The sequence below is a fragment of the Odocoileus virginianus genome, chromosome 8 (assembly GCF_023699985.2).
Source record: "Odocoileus virginianus isolate 20LAN1187 ecotype Illinois chromosome 8, Ovbor_1.2, whole genome shotgun sequence".
NCBI lineage: Eukaryota > Metazoa > Chordata > Mammalia > Artiodactyla > Cervidae > Odocoileus > Odocoileus virginianus.
The window spans coordinates 34,070,964-34,095,783 of NC_069681.1; the positions used below are offsets into that span (position 1 = coordinate 34,070,964).

General features: G+C 37.4%; 1 protein-coding gene across 2 annotated transcripts in view; it reads right to left on the bottom strand.

Moving 5' to 3' along the window:
• Window positions 1-24,820, bottom strand: part of TM9SF2 (transmembrane 9 superfamily member 2) — a 50,679-nt gene that overhangs the window by 24,654 nt on the left and 1,205 nt on the right. The window contains exons 1-4 of one of the 2 annotated variants that reach the window (XM_070471455.1): window positions 24,070-24,117; window positions 9,495-9,562; window positions 7,693-7,786; window positions 4,617-4,744 (exon numbers count right to left, since the gene is read on the bottom strand). In XM_070471455.1, coding sequence (XP_070327556.1) covers window positions 4,617-4,744; window positions 7,693-7,786; window positions 9,495-9,562; window positions 24,070-24,108 — 329 coding nt within the window. In that variant the 5' untranslated portion in view covers window positions 24,109-24,117. Of the gene's footprint in view, window positions 1-4,616; window positions 4,745-7,692; window positions 7,787-9,494; window positions 9,563-24,069; window positions 24,118-24,820 lie in introns of those variants that run through there. The other variant, XM_020898585.2, reaches the window with a different exon arrangement.

The window sequence follows — 24,820 nt, forward strand, 5'->3', positions numbered from 1 at the left end:
AGAAATGCCTTAAGGTATCAAAACGACACACATAGATTACACAGAATGTGGTATTTCATAAGTGATAGTATTACGCCAATATATGACACATTATAGTGAGAAAAAAATCTATATAGCTTTTTTGAAAGGGAGCTTTAAAAGTTAATTTACTGCAATCACTGACTTAACAATGTCATTATCTAGATACCTAAGTATAATTTATCTTCAGTAGAACACTCAAAAGCTCTAAATAGGTATGAAACAGTACGTTTAGCTTCTTGGGAACAGCTTATGGAACAGTATAGAAAGAAATCTTTTATTAGTCAGGTAGTTCAATAAAAAAAGACTTCCCTGGTGGCTCAGAGGGTAAAGCGTCTGCCTACAATTCGGGAGAGACCCAGGTTCAATCCCTGGGTTGGGAAGATCCTCTGGAGAAGGCAATGGCACCCCACTCCAGTACTCTTGCCTGGAAAATCCCATGGACGGAGGAGTGTGGTAGGCTCCAGTCCATGGGGTCGCAAAGAGTCGAACATGATTGAGTGATTTCAATAAAAAAGGAGAAAAATATAATTGCAAGATATGGGGAAACATTCAACTTAAGGTCAGGTGAAAAAGTGAAAATTATAGTATCTACTAAAACTGTGTAAATCCAACTTATGTCTAAATGAAAGGCTGCTATAAAGCTAAAGAAATAAATCTTTCAAGTTCTATAGTGAAAAGAAATTTTTTTAGGAATAAGATTCTGTAGCACTGTATAACCACATTAAAGTCTGAGCATGGGTTCCCAAACCCCAGAACACACCGCAGGACACAAACAAAAATAACTGCTGAAATATACTAGCTCTGTTACAGTCTAAGACAGCACTCCAGGGCATGTTTTATTTGTTAATTAACATATGCCTTAGGAAGTGAAATTATGATTCTATATTCACTCAAGGTATACACTCATGACCTAATAAAATACATCTTGTCACATTTAAATGCTATTTAATAGTACCCAATGTACTAAATTTAAGAATCACCTACACTATTAAGTTGCTTATTATTATAACCAGCAGGCTAGCAGTTCCCATGAAAAGACTATAAAATATCAGATGCATGAAAGCTATGTTATATAATATAAATAATTCAAATTTTCAGGAGGCCTCAAGAATCAGTTAATTGCTTCAATTTTTTAGACAATGAAGTTCAATCAATGAATATATACTTGCAATATATCAATTGTAATATCTTTATGCTTTCATATCAGAGAAAGTACTGTATAAAATTATAGTGCTAGTTAGAAAATGAGAAACTAAGGTGAATATGCTAAATTTACCATTTATATAATGCCTTGATATAATCTTTTACTGGTTGGAAACAAAAAAAAAAACAAACCCCAAAATCCTTGGATATAAATGTATAAGTTTCAAAGAACGTAATTTTCAATTACAGCCTTTTTAAGTTAGAAAGTTGTAGCTACTGAAATTTGTAACACCAAAAATATTAAAAATACTATTTTCAACTAGTGAAAAAGAATATGTAAGACAACTTAGAAAATTAAAGCTCGAATAACTGGCTCCAATTTTTCATCATTAAGGGATGCCTTCTATTATTCTCTACCTTTACAGGCTCCATCTGAAACACTTCTATCAGTCAAGCTTCATTTATTAATAACTGCATTTCCCAATAAATTAATGTCTAGAGTTTCCTTTTTAAAAACTTCTAGAGCTTCTGACCAAAATGAAATGAACCCATGTTGCCACAATTCACCCAAAAAATTGCAGCAAAAAGCAAAGAAACCTAGCATTTAGGTTACTTCTGCGGCTTCCCTGGTGACTTAGATGGTAAAGAATCTGCCTGCAATGTAGGAGACCAATGTTCAACCCCTGGGTCAGGAAGATCCCCTGGAGAAAGCAATGACTACCCACTCTAATATTCCTCTTTGCCAGCCAACTGAGATCCAGGATTGCTACTCACTAGACTAAAATATCTTCAAAGACCCCTTTCTGTCCAATAAGCCAGAGCCTGGCGATTCTATGATACTAAAAAAAAAAAAGTAAGTACTTTGATAACTAAATAAATTATGCTTTTATAAATAAAATATCACAAAGACCCAAGTCTTTGGCAAAACTTAGGGAAAAAGCATAATCACAGGCCATGAAGAGAACAGGGATTCAAGTGTCTATTGCTGGTATCAAAATATTTATTGTTCAGTCTCAAGAATCAAGAAGTAGCTTAGGCTACTGACAGAGCAAGCCAAGAAATCCTCAAATTATGTTCTAAAATCCCAAATAAGAATTAAAAGTATTCATCAATTTAGATATGAATATTAACTACTGTTAATTAACTGTTCTCTATAACAAGAATAATGACTTGGTGCACTAACAAATAATAAGGCATTTTAATCATTCGAAAGGTAGCATGGTTAAAATATTATAGAGGAAGAACTACAGATCAGTCATATGATGGAATACTATATCATTACAAAAAGAATTAGGTAGACATAGATCTACAGACATGCTTTACATGGAAAAATGCCTGTATTTTCTTAAAATGACCAATTTGTAAAATTGTGTACAATACTGTGTACAATATTTCAGCTGTTATTTTAAAAGGCACACACTCTTTCATATACCTACATATGCACAGAAATCTGGAGACATACATGAGGAATAAACAGTGCTGCTCCTGGGGAGCAGGATAGAAGAAGCTGAGAGCAGTAGAGAACACTTATCATCCATCTTTCATATTTCTAAAGGATCATGCAATTTTATTTCTGTCAACTCTGTTACCTGTGCTTAAAATCAAATTACACAGTAAAAAAACTCTGAAGGACAGAAATATACTCAACTAATGGTTCACATGAATTCATCAATATGAATCAATATTTTCCAAATGTGTAATGAACTGATTTGAGGACTAAACCCCATTGCCTAGATTTACCAGACTGTATATCTGTGATACGGCTTAGAATTTTGTTGTTAATGGATTCAGACTTGAAATCATAAACTTTTCTGACTCAACAACAAAAATCACTATTCACCAGTACTTTCCCAGTTAATTTTTTTTAAAGAAGAATAGTTTAAGTTTGCAACTATTTTACATTATTTATTCTTGCTGTTAAGCATACTATGATTAAAACAGTGTCTATGTTAATTGCATCATAAATAAGTTGAGAGTATTTCTAAGAACCTTATTATCAGGAAGCTATGAAGGAAGAGCTGCCTCTGTTATCTTTAGGAGCAAAACTCTAATAGTACTTTAAGAACTGAGGGCAAAGGAGAAAGCTAAAAAATCACCCATATGCCATTAAGAGTCATTCTTTCATTCATTCAACAAGTGATCAGCTGTCAGAGAAAATGGAGGTGACAGGGGCAAATCTGAGCCTTAAATATGATTCTGTAGGCTGTAAAGAACACTTTGAAGCAAAAACACCAAGGGAAACTTTTGAGTAAGAAATGTATCCCAAGTTACATTAACTCAGCAATTAAGCAGTAATCTAACAGTAGCTTAAGAAGAAAAATGCTCTTGGCTTACCAGAAACCAAAGAAATGAGGAGGAGATGGAGGGCACTTTCAAGTTGCCGTTTGTACTGAGGTTCAAGATGAGAAAGAAGCTGACATGGTGTAATGGGCAAGTTTCCTTCCTTCTAATGGAGCTCTGCTATGGGAAACTCATTTCTACGTGGTTCAGGTATATTCTACCCAGGTCTGGCCAATCAGAGTGAATCCCCTAATCACAAACTAGCTGGTGAATAGCATGGGACCCTGAGTTGCCCCTCTCCAGGACTTCTTTGCTCTATGTGTATGGAGGGCAGGATGGGGAGGAACGCAAGAGGGAATGAGAGGTACCAACCATCCTACTGAATCATGCAATCGGGTCATGTCCAAACTGAGATCAATGAAGGAGGGCAAAGGGGTCAATCTGAGATAGCGACTGGACCAATGTTCAAGACAGTATCCTGTTCACCACCTCCAGCACCACATACTTTTCGGAAAAGGTAAAACATATGTAAACCATGTAGACTACAGAATACAGGCATTTGCTGAAAAATTATCTGGAAGAATAACAATTGGTTATCCTTGAAAAGCTCCATTTTTGAAACTCTTTTTTAATACTGTTTGAATATTGCATGGTAGGTAAACAGTACATGGGAAGGAAAAAAGTTTTAAATGCTTTTTTATGATGATGCAAACTGTTAAAACAGCTTAATGTTACATCATGCTTATAAAATAAAAAAATTACACAAAATACAAGTATTTTTATTTGAAATAGATGCTATTTCTCAAAAATCAAATGAAAGTTAAATTTTTTCCCCCTATGGTCTTTTTCATGGTCCACAAGTATAAAATAATGGTATTTTTCTAAAAGTTTGATTCAGGTACTTTTGCCAAGCATAAATACACTCCTTTAAACTACACATGAATAAAAGAAGTGCTCTAGGTACCAGGTCTATGTGCCAAAACAAGTAGCAGACAGCACAATAATCTAAGCACAGTTCAAAGACAGCACTTTAAGCTGTCAACCTTAGTAATCCTCTGGCAAATAAATGTGCTACATTTTATTTAGCCAATGAAGTAATTTACACATTCAATGAAACAGAAGCTTCTTCTGTGAAAGGAAAAAGCTCCAAATCCCAAATTTCCATGTCTTACCAGTGATGCTGATAATTCAGTAACATGCTTTTTTTCAAGAATTCTAACTTCTGTTTGTCTTCAGCTTTCTCTGTATGGTATGTTTTTGTACAAACAAGCTTACACGTCTCCTCCTTCTTAAATGTAAACTGTATTAAAAATAAAGTGGAAAGCAAATTAAAATACCCAGGTCCTTCACACCTATAACATAAATAGAGTAAAAGCAAAACATTCTCATTAAATTAAGAGCATTAATATTGATAACAAACATAAAAGTTCCTCATAGCTCAATTACATTTAAATTTCAATCTGTTTCTCTAAAAACCTAAGTCATCAATATTTCTTTTGATAATAAGTTTTTATCTTTGGTAATTCCAACTTACCGATTTTTTAAATCTAAATGAGTCCTTGGAGAGGAAAAAACCCACATGGAGAACAAAACAACACCTGTCTCTCCATAGTAATGTCTCCTACAGCTTTCAAGTAATAAACAGACAAGCTTTTTTGTCTGAACGCTCACTCAGTGGATATTTGTTGAGTGCCCCCTAGGCACCAGGTGATGGGAGGGTCAGCAGCGAGGAACAGACTGGGACGACACAAGAAAAAGCCAAGTCTGGCTGTCGAGGATCAGTGTAAATGTGATTCTTCTTACTCACAACTGAAGAGACTGTCAATTTTCAAGATGTTTCAGTCTTTTAAAACAAAGTTTAAAAACAAGGGAGTCCTCCAACTTTGGGATTGAGGACTTATTTGAGAGCATGAGCACATACACACATTATTCACAACATATTAGATCATGTAGGCTTACTTTACCAGGGCTACTTAGACCTTAATTTAAAAAATCTATTTCCGAGTTTTTAGGACTCTGCTTTTGCTGCTTTTTTCACCCTGTCCCCGGGTAGTCACAGGGTTCACTCCCTTAACTTGCTTCAAGTCTTTTGTTCAAATGTCACATTCTCAGGTGAGACTTTCTCTGGCCTATTTAAAATTGCAAATTCTCCATCCACCTTCTTCCTTGATTCATCTTCAACAGTTCTTTCATCAGCAACAGACATGCTATGTATTTCAGCAATTCATTTTGTTTCCTTCTCCCCATCAGAACACAATAGCTACAAGGACAGAGATTTCTGTCTTGTTCACACCTACCACAGTGCCCAGCATGTGAAAGTCATCAGCAGTTGTGTTAACTGAGTGAATACGAGTGGTTAGATGTGAGACTTTCTGATCCTATGATAGGGAGCTCCAGTTTCACCTAATGCATACAATGTCCTGCACTGTTTCTTCCTGACCTCAACAGAGGCCGTAGATAAAAGACGGCAAAGCAGTTTGAGGTTTGTTTTGTTGCTGTGGTTGTTACCATTGCTCTTACTACAGATCTAAAATAAGGCAAAATTCTTTGAAAATAAAAGATAAATAATCAACACTGAAAAATATGGCAATACATTTATGGTTGGCTTGGGGGGAAAATAGCTGATATTTTAGTCTATGTTTCTGTTAACCTATGCCTTGATCTTAAGAAATGCCTGCTCTGTCTCTTTAAGAAAAAATTTGTTTTAGTACAAATCTTGATCCTAAAAAATTCTAGAAAACTCACAGAAAATGTTAGGTGGGTGCATATTCTTTCTCCATTTTAAAATGCTCCTTCTGTTCTTCTATTTTACCTCAACTCCTAGGACAAAATTAAACCTGAAAAGCATTAGGCCTAAAAGAAGGATTTTCTGCATAAGCAAGGCACAGTCTTTATATACAAAGAAATGAACCCTGAGTAGAATCCTACTAAAGAAGTAATTTGCCTTTAAAATCTGCACCAAAGGGAACAAAACTTCTCTGTGGATCTGAATATTCTACTGTTCACTGTCAAGAGACACCCGCTGCCCTTCAAGTTCACTGACGGTGTTACTTCCTGATGCTCTTCCCGCCTTCCATCATTTCCCAAGGTCAAGGCATATAAACAAAAAGATGGGGCTGAGAGACTAAGGGAGGATTTTTGGGCAGTTATACAATTTATATAAAACCACTCTCTGCTATAAAAAGAATGCGACAATTTCCAAAGTAATCTCAACACACCACAGCAGGGAAATGTTACACAGTACGCTTGCCCCATTCACTATCGCTCATGTCCATATATTTTGAGTTCCTTCTTTCCCAGTGACTTCATCTCATCAGGCCTTCAAATCTGTCTGAAAATTTTTTAAATTTCTGGCATCTTTACAGTAGAAAATCTCAAAATATTTTAAGATGACAGTGCAGAACAGTATTTTAAAACATAAATACACACATTTAATTCTATTTATATGTGCTTGCAAAAATGGAAAATTTCAGGAAAGGTTAATAAGAAACTGAGATGTAGATTAGGGCATAAGAGAGAAGAGAAACTTTTCATTTTATATTCTTTGTACCATTTAGCTTTGTATATGGTGATATATTATTATTATAAATGAGTTTAATTCTTCTAAAAGAGCTCCATTATTCTTTGTGCAGCAGGAGACCAGATATATATATAAAGTGAACCGGGGACTGTGAATTCAGAATGATAACAGGCTTAAAAGATAACAGATTTAAAGGTCAGACTAATTCTGGATGATGAAGAATATATACTGAAAAGAGTATCTTATATTGTCCTTACAGCTTGGTCTAACTGAAGTCCTAAAAATGCATCAAAGATGTACCTCAAATATACTTTCACTGGTCAAAATAGAACAGTTTGCTTCCCCACAAGCCAATGGGAAAGCTTGCAGCAGTGCTCTAAGTGCGAACAGGGAAAATCTAGGGATACTGTTCCCAAAGAGGAGGAGGGTAGTACGGAGAATCGTGACTGGAAGCAGGGTTCTGGATCCCTCTGCAATGTGAGCCAGGGGGTCTGAGCACTCTTATCATTGACAATACTGACTGCAGGAAAGTTCCTTAGGACAAACTTACTCAAGACATATTGTGAAAGGGGAAGGATCCTTCTAAACTGTGACTTTAAGAAGTTATTTCTGGATGCAAAAGAGAAATGAATTCCTTCTTAGCTAAGTTACCACAGGCTTTTCTTTCTCTAAGGTGGGGAGGGGGAAACATGCAACTAAATGACATTTATATAACACTGTATACAAACCTTATATGGTGATGGTTCAATTCTTTCCCCAAATAATACCTGACCCAGATTTTCAGATGGCCGTTTTCCTTCTGATGCTTGGCAAAAATCAAATCTGCAGACAAGAATATTTGAGGTTTTAAGCAAAAAAGGAAGCAATGAGATACCAAACCCCTAGCCAACCTAGAGGACAAATTAGGTACTATCACTCCAGCAGCTCTAGCAGATGAATAAGAAATAAATTCCTACTCCAAGTTCCATGTACCACATCTCCTCAAAACAAAAACAAAAATCAGAAAATTATGCTTTATAACACTTCTATTTTCAAATACTTTTATTAAGATATAAATTATAGAATTCTAAAAATTGACACAGTATAATTTATTATTAGTCATTCCAATGATAAAATTATTTACATCCTATTCTTCAGGGGAATTCTGCATAATTTATCTCCCTTTGTTATCTTTCTAATCCAGATATTCACTTAATGACCTTTCAGGAGTGTCAAATTTACATTTACATGTGTCAAATTTATCTGTCTCATCCTGATATGACAGCCAACATGAAAAGCATGGCCAGACAGACCCTCTGAGAAAACAGTCGTGCAGAAGCCATGACCAGTCAGCTACAAGCTTTTCTCTATAACTTCCTGATATTACTAATCAGATCTGTTTGAACACTACAGCCAAATTTCAGTCCTGCTATAGAACATGAAAGGGCAGTACTGTGTTCACTGCGGTTGAGACCAGCACAATGACTACAGACTAGTTAGAGCCGTAAGAGGAAGACGAATCTTGAATGATAAAAACTAGAGCTAGGAAGTCCCCTAATGAAGATTTTCCATCTACTGGATGTAAGAGATCCACTGAGTTTTCCCAAGAATATTCACAAAGATTTAAGGACAGGGACCTGTTTACTTAACAAAAACTAGAAAAAAGTCTCCAACAGTTACACAAATTATGGTCCATTCGCTCATGAACTCTGTATCCTCCTCTTATACATGTTTAAGAATACGGATTCTCATGGGATTGTCTTAAATTTTTTGTGTATTTTTCTACAGTAAACATTTTTTTCAAAACTTAGATAATACAGAAATTTAGAACCCAACGAAAATTTAGAAACTGTATTTTACACCCAATATGGTATACAGTGCTCAAATTTAAAAAAGCGTATTTATGCAGAATTTTTTATAATATCAAAAATGGAAATAATGAAATGTTTATAAACAAAGAATTAGTGAAACAAAGCATAAATAGACGCCACATGATCTCTAAAAAGGGATAATAAACAGCTACTAAAAAGACTGAGGCAGCTGTGTATTAACATAGAAAAGTTGTCCACAAAAGATTCAGTGAGAAAAACAAGCTGCAAATAAAACACATAAACCTACTTTATTTAAAACAAAAATATGGTTACGTACATTAGAATATGCAGTGAATAAAATGCAGGGGGCAGACAACAAAGCAGTTTTTTTCTGGGGACTGATTATGTGGGACACAAGGATTTTGTTTAAAACTATGTGGGTTTTTTAACAATCAAAAAAATTAAAGAAAACAAAATGGCTATTTGTCCAATCAGGTAAAAAAGGAAATCCATGGTCCATAGTTTTAGTTGGTGTTGCAAAGTAACACCAAGAGATCACATCCCATGTTTTAAACCTACCTTAGAAATAAAGAATACCCCCTTTAAAAATGTTTTCAGGCCCTGTACATTTTTAAAATGCGTGTGAACTTACCACTAACTGTGGAGAAAGTAAAGTTCTAAATACGCAAAATCCTGATGAGTCACAAAATTTCGTATGAAAACCAAGCTGAGAAACTTACGCTGTATATTCATAAGGAAGAACAGATTCCACAGAGTCAAGCCTGTTCACGAACAGTTCTATTTCAGCCTGAAAATGAGAAAATAATGAGAATATAAGCAACTGGAGACCAAAACTTAGGTCACGCCTAGAACTGAAAAGGAATTTGACTTTTGAAACATGAAATTTTATGATATCCAACTCACTTTAAATAAAGAGTTCTCTTATAAATCCATGCACTGAGTAGATTTATATGCATTTAAATTACAACAAAATAATTCTGAGCGCCGAAGAACTGATGCTTTTGAACTGTGATGTTGGAGAAGACTCTTGAGAGCCCCTTGGACTGCAAGGGGATCAAACCAGTCAATCCTAAAGAAAATCAGTCCTAAATATTCATTGGACGAACTGATGCTGAAGCTCCAATACTTTGGCCACCTGATCCGAAGGACTGCCTTACTGGAAAAGACCCTGGTGCTGGGAAAGATTGAAGGCAGGAGAAGGGGACAACAGAGGATGAGACGGCTGGATGGCATCACCGACTCGATGGACATGAGTTTGAGTAAAACTCCGGGACAGGGAGGCCTGGTGTGCTGTGATTCATGGGGTCACAAAGAGTCGGACACGACTGAGTGACTGAGCTGAACTAAGAAATATTTTGAAAATAAACTTGACAGGACTTTGATTGTGTTGTGTTGTGTGTGTGTGTGTGTGTGTGTGTGTGTATGTGTGTGTCAGAGAGAGAGTAAAGATAAGAGTTTAAAGATGTCTTAAGTTTAAAGACGAGAGACGAATTACTTGTCCAAGTTTCTGATCTGGACAAGTCAAAGAAAAAAGGACACCAGAAGAAGATTAGGTTTTGGGGAAGAGATCATGAGTTTGCCTTTAGATATGTTTTGTTTGAAGTGCCTTTGAGATATCTAAGTGTAGGAGGATAAACAGTCATGGCATTTATTTTTAAAAATCTGGAGATAACGAATTTTGAGACACATTTGTAACTAAGCTGAGATACTAGTAAACTTGGGCCAAAAAATTGCAAAAGCTATATATAACACCTGTGGCTCTTTGAAATGTGAAGTGGTTACAGCCTTTTGAAAAGCAAAATATTAATACATAAAATCTTCCACCCAGCAATCCTACTTATGAGAACTTACCCCCTAGAAATAAAATCATCCATGCCCAAGAGACCATATATCAGAATGTATATTGCAGACTTGTCCACTAAAAAACTAGAAACATATCAGAGTATGCCTACTGATAAAAAATTAGCTATTAAACATCGGACTATTAAAGAAATAAAAAGAAATGCCAGGTAGGTAAGAAATTTACAGAACAACTGTCCTAGAAATACAATCTCATGCTCTTAAGCAGACAGAAAACGGACAACAACAACATGTCCAAAGGAGGACAGCTGTGATCAATTTGAGAATGCTAACTACAAAGGTAGTAACAGAGAAGAAATTTATGAAGACCAAATCAAGTGCAACAACAGGGCAGAGAGAGCAAAGCTGAATGAACTTCCTAGGAAGCCTGGGCTAACTTAAAGCCATGCCTGCCTACTGAAGCTCCCCAAAATTCTCCAAGGCATATCTGAAGTTCCATAGAACCCCATGTACCCTTCTCCCAATAGTGGCTCACTGCTACTCAAGACAGAATTCTTTAGTTGAAAATGTCAGTAAGTAATTTGTGCCCTGAAGTGCTTTGGGTGCTAATCAAAAACAAACAAACAGGAGCTGTTTAACTGTATTTTATAGGGTCAGATCACCATGGCTGCCTCTGAACTCTGACCATAAGGCTACCTGCAAGTGCATAAAGCCACATCTCCCATTTTGATCTCATTTACTAGTGTTGTCAGCAGTCCTCTATACCTGGCAAAACCTCAAAAGTGAGACAAGATGTTCAATGTACAAAAACTAATAATACACTATCACTGGAAAAATACCAAACAGTGGGCAAGAGTAGACCTCTAGGGTCTCTTTGCCTGGGTTCAAGTTCCAGGCTCCACTATTTATCCTTGGCTAAATTATTTAACATCTCAGTTTCCTCATGGGTGCTTCCGTTTCTTTATCTGCAAAGTGGGGATAATAGTTATTTATCTCAAATAGGTATAAGGATTAAATGAGTTAGCATTTATAAAGTACATCAAACAGTGCCTAATACATGAAGTGCCATGAATCTGTTATATTAAAAAAACCAAATAAATGTAATGATACTCAGAATAGGGAATGACCAATCTACACTGCTCACCCACTAAAATGCTCTTCCAGTATTCACGACCAACAATGGAAGACATCAGCCTCTGTACACGGTACTGAAACAGCAGCACATAAACCCCCTAAACTACTCAAATAAAATGACAACTCAATGGCAACACTGTCTCAAACACAAAAAGTTTACCTGTCTCCTTGCATAAAATACTCAAGAATGTATCACTGCTCATTTTGGCTAACAAGACAATTAGGGCATGATATTTAACCTTACAGATTGTTTGAGTAATTATCACAAATATTTGTAACTGTTTTGAAGGCAAAATTCCCAGGTGACAGCCTACTCTGCCAAAATAATTTTCACTAATTATAAGGAGGTCAACACTGCTATGAAGATACACCAGAATCCAAGCACTATACTTAATATATTATCTTATGAAAAACAAAAGCTCCTAAAAAGTTAATCCAGTTCACATCTTTACATTTCTTTCCAGGAAGGAATGTAGCTACTATATTCTACACAACTATTTTTTAATATTTACTTTTATTTATTTGTTTGCACTGGTTCTTCATTGTGGCATGTGGGACCCAATTCCCTGGCCAGGGACTGAACCCAGGCCCCCGGCATCGGGAATGCGGCGCCTTCGCCACCGAACCACCAGGGAAGGCCCTCTACACAACTTTTTTTTATATTTTGAGTCTCAAAATCCACAGAGCCACATTTTCACCACAGAAGCTAGCTTCCTTGTGCTATGATTAAGTACACTCCTTACTCTCGACCTTGTTCAGTACAAAGTGATTAAAAACACAGACTCTGAACCCAGGCTGCCTGGGTTTAAATCCTGACTCTTGACATTTACTAGCTGTGTGATCCTGGACAAGTCGTTTCACTTCCCAGGGCCCTGGTTTCTTCATTTGTAGAATGGAGGTAATAATCATCTCTGCTGCAAGTGGTTTCTGAGAAGATTCAAGAACAGAGCCTGTCACAGAGTACTATGTAAGTATTATTATGCAGCAATGTCCAAGAGACTTTAAGCAATGATGAAAACAGCCTTATCCGCACTGTCAAATTCAGTAGCTACCAGTCACACGAGACCATCGGTTACTTGAAATGTGGTCAGTGCAGCTGAAGATATGAATTTAAATTTGTATTTAATTTTACATTTAAGAGGTCACAGGAGACTAATGGCTTCTATACAGGACAGGATGGTAATGGGAAAAAAAAAATGTTGCTTAGTACCCTTTATATAGCCTTTTCAAACACTTCATATTTTACTTCAGTCATTACAAACTTTTCTTTACCTGGAAAAATAACTCAAATGTTAGTCTATCCCAGAGGTTGGTAAATCTTTTCCCCCAAAGAGCCAGAGAGTAAATATTTTAGTCTTCTCTGGACAAACAGTCTCTGCGATCGTAGTGCAAAAGCAGCCACAAACATTACAGAAGTGAATTAGCCTGGCTGCAGCCCAGTAAAACTATTTATGGGCACTGAAATGTGATTTTCATGTAATTTTCACTCATCTCTAAATGATACTCTTTTTAAACATTTTTTCTAATCTCTTGAAAATGTAAGAAGTCCATTCTTAGATCAGGGCCCTACAAAACAGACAGCACGCTGGACAGGACTCCTAGAGTTCATCCCAGAGCTCTGTCTGCTAGGTAGTTCTCCATGTTCTCTCAATTCCCATCTCGGGAAACCCAAAACAGGGCAAACGGTTCAGAGATCTGATGCCATTAAAAAAAACAACTAGGACACTGTTGAAGAGCATATAAATTTAGAGGAAAAGTTTCTTCCATTTCACCTAATGGATGAAGCAAGATATTTTCCTAGTCTGTGGTGTACTCTCTTAAGTTTCATGGTACATCTCTTGGCTGTAGGATTGTAAGACTGAAGGAAAACCCTATTCTTATTTTCTGACTTCTCTCATCTCTCCTTTGAGTCTTAATCTTTCAAAACGGAAAGGTCTTAATCTTCTGAATTTCCTATCTCCTTGATCATGCCAGCTGCTTTTCACAGGACCTTGCCCTACTCTTTTATCTTTCTTGAAAGGTGTACCATTGAGAATTACAGGCAGAATTCAAGATACAGACATCAAAGTTTCACATATGTATAGGATGATATTGTTAATTTTCATTAGCCTTTCTGGCCAAAAGCATAAATTCTTCAATGACACTCTTCATCTCTTTTTTATGTTTTATAACTGATAGTTTAGATCTCATCACTTCAAAGATATACTTTTTACCTCTTTTCCTTCAAATATACTTTCTTATCTTACCCATGACCAAATTTACTACTCTTTGTTTCATATAACTTTAAGAGAGCTTCTGGAAGCATATTCCCAGTGGCTTTTTATTACTACAAGAGCTTAATATTACTAGTAAATTAAAACATTTCACAGCTTTCTTTTTGCTAAATTTAAGATTCAAATTAGCCTCAGATACTTCTGGAAGTCTGTCTCCACTTTTACCATTCCCCATGGTTTATTCTCCAAGCCAGGCTTCAACAATATGAACCGTGAACTTCCAGATATTCAAGCTGGATTTAGAAAAGGCAGAGGAACCAGAGATCAAATTGCCAACACCGGTTGGATCAACAAAAAAGCAAGAGAGTTCCAGAAAAACATCTATTTCTGCTTTATTGACTATGCCAAAGCCTTTGACTATGTGGATCACATCAAACTGTGGAAAATTATTAAAGAGATGGGAATACCAGACCACCTGATCTGCCTCTTGAGAAATATGTAGGTCAAGAAGCAACAGTTAGAACTGGACATGGAACAACAGACTGGTTCCAAATAGGGAAAGGAGTAAGTCAAGGTTGTATGTTGTCACCCGGCTTATTTAACTCATATGCAGAGTACATCAAGAGAAATGCTGAGCTGGATGAAGCACACGCTGGAATCAAGATTGCCAAGAGAAATGTCAACAACCTCAGATATGCAGATGACACACCACCCTTATAGCAGAAAGCGAAGAAGAACTAGAGTCTCTTGATGGAAGTGAAAGAAGAGAGTGAAAAAGTTGGCTTAAAACTCAACATTCAGAAAACTAAGATCATGGCATCTGGTCCCATCACTTCATGGCAAATAGATGGGTAAACAGTGGAAACAGTGACAGACTTTTTTCTCTTGGCCTCCAAAAGCATTGCAGATGGTGATTGCAGCCATGAAATTAAGACACTTACTCCTTGGAAGGAAAAGTCATGACCAACCTAGACAGCGTATTAAAAAGCAGAGACATTACTTTGCCAACAAAGGTCCCTTTAGTCAAAGCTATGGTTTTTCCAGTAGTCCCGTACGGATGTGAGAGGTGGATTATAAAGAAAGCTGAGTGCTGAAGAATCGATGCTTTTGAACTGTGGTGTTGGAGAAGACTCTTGTGAGTCCCCGGACTGCAAGGAGATCCAACCAGTCTATCCTAAAGGAAATCAGTCCTGAATATTCATTGGAAGGACTGATGCTGAAGCTCAAAATCCAATACTTTGGCCACCTGATGTGAAGAACTGACTCATTTGAAAAGACTGACACTGGGAAAGATCGAAGGCAGGAGGAGAAGGGGATGACAGAGGATAAGATGGTTGGATGGCATTACTGATTCAATGGACATGAGTTTGAGTAAGCTGGATGGATAGGGAGGCCTGGCGTGCTGCAGTCCATGGGTTGCAAAGAATCGGACACAACTGAGCGAATGAACTGAACTGAACTGATGGTTTACTCCCTACTTCACTCGCCTTTAGGAAACCCACAACACTTTAGCTTAACCTTTTAAAAAAACTATCTTGTCACAAATTTAGAAATCAAATTCACTGGCTTCCTCTACTTTAAGTCTCTGAATCAAACTCTAGAAGCCAGGAAAATTTCTCTTCTAGACATCCTGCCAGTCTTCTGATTATAAAATTTAGCATCATTTAAACTGTTTATTACCACACTTACTGCATTTCAGGCTAGAGTCCAAAGACTCACACACTCTCCCTTGCTATTTTCTTAGTTGTACATTACTAGTTTTTATCCATCTAACATTGGGCATTTTGTCTAGTATCAACATCCCATTAAATTTACCTATCAACTTTTCCTGATCTGCTAAAGTAGCTTTGAATTCTACTCCTAATAACAAAAATGTTAACATCACCTAAGAAACATATTTCATTCTTGGTTTGTGATTTATAAGGATGTCTACAATTTGTGGAGGGCTGTCCACACAATTTTCCAAAACAGCAAAAAAAAAAAAATCCTTCCCACAAATCTTTCACCTAAAAACAAAAATTAACACATGACATACAAAAAGAGAACAAAACTTCAGTTTGGAGGGAGAATAGGGCTAGACTTCTGGGCTCATTTCCAATCCTCGGTCTACCGTTAACAAACACGTGCTTACAGGCAAGTAATTTTGAACGTGAAGAATGAATGATGTAATAACAAAAAAGAAAACAATACAGATTCATAGTTGTCACACAATAACTAGTAAGTTAAATATCTAACTGGGGTCCCTGGTGGCTCAGCGGCAAAGAACTAGCTTGCCAATTCATGAGACAGGGGTTCAATCCCTGGGTGAGGAAGATCCCCTGGAGAAGGGAATGGCAACCCACTGCAGTATTCTTGCCTGGGAAATCCCATGGACAGTAGACTAGAGTCCACGGGGTCACAAAAGAGTTGGACATGACTTAGTGACTAAACTATAACAATAAATGCTTAACTATAAGCTAAAGATAGCTATTATTATCTATTATTTAAGAGAAACTGGACCTTCTTCAATTTGAATACCTATCAGTGTAAGGATAACCTTGAGGGTTCCTGGGAGAGGCTGTCCCATCTCCCTCTCATTAAAGGATACTAAGGACAGTGGCTTCTCATTTACTGTTTATGCCTATTCATTATTCCCTTCTTGGCTATTAGTCTAGGAAAGGGGAAGGTAATAATTATCAAGCACAACTCTCATAATAACCTTATGACCTAGGGATTACTTGTTCTACTTTAAGACAAAGAAAAAAGTTCAAAAACTGGACTGCCGAAAAGCAAGTAAACTGAACTGCTGCTACCACTTTTAATTTCTGCTGCTCTCAGTCCTCCACTTTTCTACTTATGACACTTTTCCACAATTACTTTTTTTTTCACAATTACTTTTATAGGAAAGTTGGTCCATCATAGATATCACCACTAAATTATGGACCTTTCCCTGTCATCTGGTGAACTAATCAAAACACACCTTGGATATTCAGTTCACCTTGGCTATTTCTGCCACACTTTCATTCATTCTCCCTTTTTTAAGTTGTGAGATTTTGAAAATTTAAGACATCTCATTTACAACATACTAAGGGGACCTCCCTTGTAGTCCAGTGGTTAAGACCATGGCAGGGGGTGAAAGTTCAATCCCTGGTGGAAGAATTAAGATCCCACATGCTCTGGGCATGACAAAAGAATTTTTTTAATTTAAAAAATTAAAAAATAAAGCATGATAAGAACTGTAAATTAAAATTAATGAGACCTTTTCACACAGAATATAGCAACTTACAATATATTTGTAAATATGCTATATTTATAACATTCTATTTTAAATATTGACTGTTACAATCAAAAAGAATCTCAAAAGTATTATAAGTATCATAAAAATAGTATTACTAGATCTTCGTAATATGACAGTAGGATAAATGTTAAAAATCGCAAGAAATGAGAAAGGAAGTAAGACTGCTAGTGAGTGTATGTGGTTTCATGAAGGGCAAAAGTACGCTACAAATATGACATTTGTCTCTAAAAAATGTTAAGTGCACACACAGATAACAACAAATAGAAGAAAATTTAAACAAACACTGGTTCTAGTGGGCTAAGCGGTGGATATACTGATCATTATTCTTTCAACTCTTGAATTCTGAAAATTGCTGCAGTTAAAAGTTGGAAAAAGAAAAGGCTTTAAAGATAAGAGTGGACTTCAGTCATATTATCAAGTGACAGAAGCCAAATGAAAGCAATAAGAAATAAAGACGAAAGAGTAAAATTTAGTGTGGAAACATGTCAGAAGCAGGAAAGATGACTTCAAAAGAAATAATAAATAGGGGGAAATACTAAAATTTGCAATGTATGTGAAAACCGAAGAATACTTAAAACGACAAATCCTGAAAAACCATGAGAAATTCATTCACTCAACACATTTATTCAAAGCCCATTATGTCCTGTATTAGACACTGTGAATGCTATAATAATATAAAACACATGAATGCTTTACCTTTTAAAGAATTTATAATCCAGGTGGGGAAGAGAGGGCATTCACTGAAGGAAGTGAAAGAAAAAAGTGACAAAGCTATTTGTGTTTTGGGGGTAGCTACTAGGAGTTAATTTTCTAAATCTATGGGATTCTAGTTTGTTTTTTCATTAAAATGGCAATTGCTATAAGAGAGCAGTATTTGATTAACTTTAAGGTCATTTTCCATTCTAAACATCTTTATTTTGCATCCATATGTTAATTAAGTGCATCTCCATCTGGAAATTTGCCTTAGAGACCACCAACCCCAAAATCTGACATGACTCTGAAGAGTCTTAAGGTTACTTTCAACATCCCCACTTTCAGACTGTCTCAAGATGAGTTGTTACGAGCGTGAAAAGTTGTGACAACATAAGAAAGGTACAGAGTAATCGTAAGCGAGACTGTAAATCCTAAAGCAAGACATAGACAAAACAAGACCGATTACAACATCACCCTAAGAAATCTTTTATGAAAATACTTTTATAGAGAGTTCTATCATCCCCCTTCTAAATCCTTCTCCTCCCAAACGTACAATTTTATTTCTAGTCCCCATCAGCCCATTCCGCTTCTGACCCCAACTCTGGTCACAACTGCTGCTGCTAAGTCGCTTCAGTCGCGTCCAGCTCTGTGCGACCCTATGGACAGCAGCCCACCTAGAGAATCCTGTGGCTCCTCTGTCCATGGGACTCTCCAGGCAAGAATACTGGAGTGGGCCGTCACTTCCTTCTCTGTGGCCACAACTACGCCCTACTTGATGGCTTCAAGGCACACCTTGCAGTAGGGCCGCATTTCCAGTTTCCTAGCTGTTCTGATTCTGCTTTTACCACTGCCATCACGTATGTCCCATCTTACACCTACTATTGTTTTTCAAGGTAGAGAGAAATCTCAGGGAAGAAATTTGACTTTGGGGACTTCCCTGGTGGTCCAGTGGTTAAGAATCTGCCTGCCACTGGAGGGGATACAGGTTCGATCCCTGGTCCGGGAAGATTCCACATGCCATGGAGCAATGAAGCCTGTGGGCCACAACTACCGAGCCCGCTTTGCCCTAGAGCCTGAGCTCCGCAAGAGAAGTCATGGCAATGAGAAGCCCATGCACCGCAACTTACAGAGAGTAGGTTCTGCTCGCCACACTAGAGAAAGCCTGAACGCAGCAACGAAGACTCAGCACGGCCAAAAAAACAAGTCACTTTGTACAATGATCAATATAAATGACTAGTCACAAAAAGATTTGAGATACCAAGGTGTGTGTGCACGTCCCCTAAGTCATTTCTGACTCTTGTGACCCCGTGGACTATAGCCCTCCAGGCTCCTCTGTCCATGGGATTTCCCAGGCAAGAATACTGGAGTGGGTTGCCATTTCCTTTGCCAGGGGATCTTCCTAACCCAGGGATCGAACTCCTGGCTCTTGCATCTCCTTCATCGGCAGGCAGTTCTTTACCAGCCGAGCCAGTGGGGAAAGCCAAGGTATAGCCATAGGAAAGGAAAACTATGGAAGCTTCAACTACTTTAAAATGGAGAAGTCCACAGTAGGAAAATGTCTAAAGAAGGAAAACCTTAACGCGGATGTAATTTAAAAATCCCAACAGACATGCTGGAACTCACAAATTCTGATTTACCTCACCAATGGGGCCCAGAAGCTGCTCTCCTAGATCCTAAGGTGGTTCTTTTGCTCCCCCATCAAAAAATAAAATTTTAACTTTAGACTGTATCAAAGGAAGGAAGAGACATAAATGTGACTGGTTAAAAATTGACTACGTAGGTAAAGAGCTTTTCGTTGTAAGTGCAGCAACTGTGCAAGTCCAGGATTACAAGCAGCTGGGCACCTGCAGGGTGGGGCAGCAGAAGAGGCATCTGCTCGGCCAACGTGAAGAGCCCAGGCTGCGGACTCACACACTCCTGGAGCTGCACCTTCGATTCGTCCTGACTGGAGGGCAATGCATCCTACCCAGCCTTCAGGGTCCGCATCTAAAAACCACAGGACTGTTTTGAGGATCAACTAAGGTTAATACATACCTGGCACATACAAAGTATACAAACTGCAGTCTCTATCACTGTTATTAGCAAAGGGCACTAAATAGGAATGAAAGGTGAGAGTAAGAAGAACTCTCTTAGAGAAAAATACATTCACAAATTTCTTACAAAGCTTTTCATAGATACTTAGTTAATTTTCATAGCAACAAAGAATGGCCTCATAGAGTGCAGATAGACGGGAGCTACAATTAACTATAGTACAACACTGAACACTGACTAAGAAGACATGGCGATAGTAAACTGCAACGGAAAGTCAAAGTAGGGGTTTCGGGAACTGGGCTCTGAGGCTGAAAGAGCACAGACCAGTTTCTAGGACTTAGGTGTGTCTGCATGTGCAGCACATGGCTGCGGTTTTCAGATGTTCAAGAACACACATCTTACAGGGCTTCCTTCTATGGAGAGCCAGAGACAGTAGAACCGTATTTTATCTATATCAATCATGCTTGTTTTCCTAATCCTAGCTCTCACATCCACTATAATGAACAACCACAGCTCTAAAACAATTTTATGCAAAAAAAAAAAAAAAGGAGTTTCCCTCGTGGCTCAGACAATAAAGAATCTGCCTGCAATGAGGGAGACGTGGGAGCAGTTTCTCTTTAAATTTTCAAAATCTCCAAACTGTCTCTATGGTCAAGTTAAAACAAGTAAATGAATGTTCATTCTTGTATCTGTTCAGAGCAACATTTAGAACTGTTTTCCTAAATTTGACTAATTCCAAAATAAAACGCAACTGCTCCCAAAATAACAGACACAGAATTTATTAAAAGCTTCTAAAAATAACTACCAAGAAAGGAAATTTAAAAGTGAGATTCTGATTTTTAATTTAAAAAGTTGTTAAACTAATTCAATTTAAACTTTTTTTCTTAACCACTAGGGGGTACATTTGGTCATTTCCCCTTACTAGACAGGAAAGAAAATCTTAAATCTTTCATCTAAGACAGGAAAGAAAATCTTAATCTTTCATCTAAGAACATTATCTATAAATCAAACAGTAAAAAATCGACAGACGTTTTCTAGAGTTTATTCATGTTCACAAGCCATTAAATAATTGCTTGAAAGTTAAAAGCAGCAAGGGTGAACTGCTCACTGCTGCTGCTAAGTCGCTTCAGTCGTGTCCGACTCTGTGTGACCCTGTAGACGGCAGCCCACCAGGCTCCCCTGTCCCTGGGATTCTCCAGGCAAGAACACTGGAGTGGGTTGCCATTTCCTTCTCCAATGCATGAAAGTGAAAAGTGAAAGTGAAATCACTCAGTCGTGTCCAACTCTTAGCGATCCCATGGACTGCAGCCTACCAGGCTCCTCCGTCCATGGGATTTTCCAGGCAAGAGTACTGGAGTGGGTTGCCATTGCCTTCTCCGGAACTGCTTACTAATCTTCAGCTATTAGCCATTAGAATGCCACTCCGTACACTTAAGACTCAGTTTAAAGCTAACTGCACATTTTACCCTGTGAAGATCTATTCACTCTTGACCAGGACTTATTCTACTTATTGTAGTCAACACATTACCCCTGAGTTTAAGAAAGTAAAATGCTAGAGGAAAGGAATACCATGGTTTAATTCTTTAATACTGTGGCTTCAAAAACTAACAAAATAAGAGAAAAAAGAGAGAAATGTCAATAGCAGCAAAAGTAATGCAGCACTAAAAAAATGTTTTGGGTACCATGACAAAGCTATTAAATTTATAAATAAAAACTATAAAATTCTACAGAGACAGAGGGAGTCATTTAGCTCATGACAGTCCACCCAGATGGTGCCAGTGGTGAACTACCCGCCTACCAATGCAGGAGACAGAGATACAGGCTTGATCCCTGGGTCAGGAAGCTCCCCTGGAGGAGGGCGTGGCAACCCACCCCAGTATAATTGCCTGGAGAATCCCAAGGACAGAGCCCATGGGGTCCAAAAGAGTAGGACATGGCTGAAGCAACTTAGCATGCATACAGGCACTGTAAATCAAATCTCTTTCTTGGAAAAAACCTGGAGATATTAAATAGGGCTATAAAATTGTTTCTTGCCTTTGATCAAGTAAGTTGTGAATACGCAAGTAATTCCTGCTAAATACATCCTAGCAATGTTATTTATAGTAGAGAAAAATCGGGACTAATTGAAATGCCCTGTAAGCAAGAAATTAAACCATAGTATACTAACACAATGAAATACTATGTATTCAATAGAAACCTCATGAAAACGTGCACTAAGCTGATGTTCAAATATACATGTAATGATAGCAAGCTAAAAAAAAGATCACACACACACAAAGCCACAGAACACAGTCATACCATTTATAAAGGTAAATGAAGATCATAAATCAGAAGCTAGAAGAATATGAATAGGATTTGATGTTCACTGGATTTCTGATTCTATGCCAATAAAGTGAACATAAAATAATTTTGAGAGGAGAAAATAACTGAATCCTCAGGGTTCTTTTGCCCATCTCTCAGTATACATAGTGAGCTAGATACAAGACATGGACTTCACAGGTTATGTAAAGACTATACTCCATAAATTACACTTACGCTGAAGATAAACTTAATTCATCTCTACACCTATGAATATTGTATAATACTGCAACAATGATAAATATTGTACTTTCTCTCTAGTGAAGGCAAAATATCCTTCAAGGGGAATATATAATAAACAGTGTGTACTGGCTCAGCCAGTAAAGAATCTGTCTACAATGCAGGAGACCCAGGTTCAATCCCTGGGTCAGGAAGACCCCTTGGAGAAGAAAATGGCAATCCACTCCAGGATTCTTGCCTGGGAAATCCCTTGGGCAGAGAAGCCTGGTGGGCTACAGTCCATGGGGTCACAAAAGAGTTGGGACACAACTTAGTGACTAAACCACCACCACCATATAACAGGCATATATGATAATCTCTATTTTACAGATGGGAAAAAAAACTGATGGAAATGGTTATCAATGACCTGCCCAGTTCATCCAACTCCTGATTTCCTAACCTAAAATCACTGCAGATGGTAATTGCAGCCATGAAATTAAAGGATGCTTACTCCTTGGAAGGAAAGTTATGACCAACCTAGACAGTATATTAAAAAGCAGAGACATTACTTTGTCAACAAAGGTCCATCTAGTCAAGGCTGTGGTTTTTCCAGTGGTCATGTATGGATATAAGAGTTGGATTACAAAGAAGGCTGAGCGCCAAAGAATTGATGCTTTTGAACTGTGGTGTTGGAGAAGACTCTTGAGAGTCCCTTGGATGGCAAGGAGATCCAACCAGTCCATCCTGAAGGAGATCAGTCCTGGGTGTTCATTGGAAGGACTGATGTTGAAGCTGAAACTCCAATACTTTGGCCACCTGATGCAAAGAGCTGACTCGTTTGAAAAGACCCTGATGCTGGGAAAGATTGAGGGCAGGTGGAGAAGTGGACGACAGAGGATGAGATAGTTGGATGGCATCACCGACTCAATGGACATGGGTTGGGTGGACTTTGGGAGTTGGTGATGGACAGGGAGGTCTGGCGTGCTGTGGTTCATAGGGTCGCAAAGAGCCGGGCACGACCGAGCGACTGAACTGAACTGAACAGCATCTTCTGGAAATAATAATTTATAATAATTATAATAATACTTATATATTTATAAATTATAATGTATTTAATATATTTGTAATTATTATTAATAATTATTTATAATTATTCCCATTTCACAATTCCAGTTCCAATTTTAAAAATAAGTTCTTTCCATTTTTCTGACAGTGTACAGAAGACTGTCTTCCTTAACAAACATGGAATGATGAGAAAAAATGATTAATTCCCTGATTGATGTAATGAAAGTTTAGACTGTTTTTCTCCTTTCAGAGGCAAGGAGAAGAAATGTTAAAGTATACTTTAAATTCCCTAAACCAATTAGTCAAATTCTAGGGAAAAACTGCTAAAAGTATATCTTTGTACTGTTCTGAGATTTGCTACCACTGACTAAGATGTGAATGCAGCTGGCCACAGAGAGAAATCCAAGCATCTCAGAAATCAAACATGATCTGTCTTGCCTGTTTTATCCCTACATCTGTGAAAATGAAAACACCAAAAGGACTCCTTGAAATTAATCAAGAATTTACTATTTTAAAAATTTACAAAGTAGCTACCTAAAGAACCTGTTGAGGAAACAAAATTACCTCACTGGAAGAACACCTGTAAATTTCACTCATACTCATATCTGAAGTCCATCTCAAATGTCACTTCCTCTCTGCAGCTTTCCCTGAAGACTCCAATCCACAGATGTTTCCTCGTTTGTGTTTTAGAGCTCTTTGGACATACATCTTTTATAACATCACATTCTGATAATCTGTCATAAGCGTATGACCTTTGAGTTTCCTGGGAGACAAGAATATTTTTGTCTCTAACGGCTCGAGTTATACAATACACAATTGCTGTTAAGTTTAAAGACCAAACACTAAGTTTTAAAGGCTGGTTACTAAAATATTTAATGGAAAAACTAGTGTGCTCGTGGAACTAGCTCTCTCTTCGGCTTGGAAGCACTATTTTTTTTTTTTTTTTTTTCAGTCAGAACTCTGAGTGAAAGCGCCTTGCACTGCAAGGTACCAGAGTTACAGTACTGAAGCGCTGTTAACCTGCGTGAAACTTAAAGATCTTTAGACATTTTTAGAGATCCAATTTTTTAAACAGAAACTGTAAAATGCCATGAAAAATTTAACAGCTTCTTTAGTGCCCTAAAATAAACTCGAAATTCACAGCTATAGTAAAGCTAGTAGTAATAAAATTAACACCAGCTTAAAAAATTCAAACTTAGTAAATAAACCTATTTATAGATTGTAAAAGTCTGCTGAACGACTATTTGAATTGTTAAAATTATTAACGGTTCAAAGACTTTTCTCGCGCCCCAAAGGGTAAGTTTTAGCCATCTAA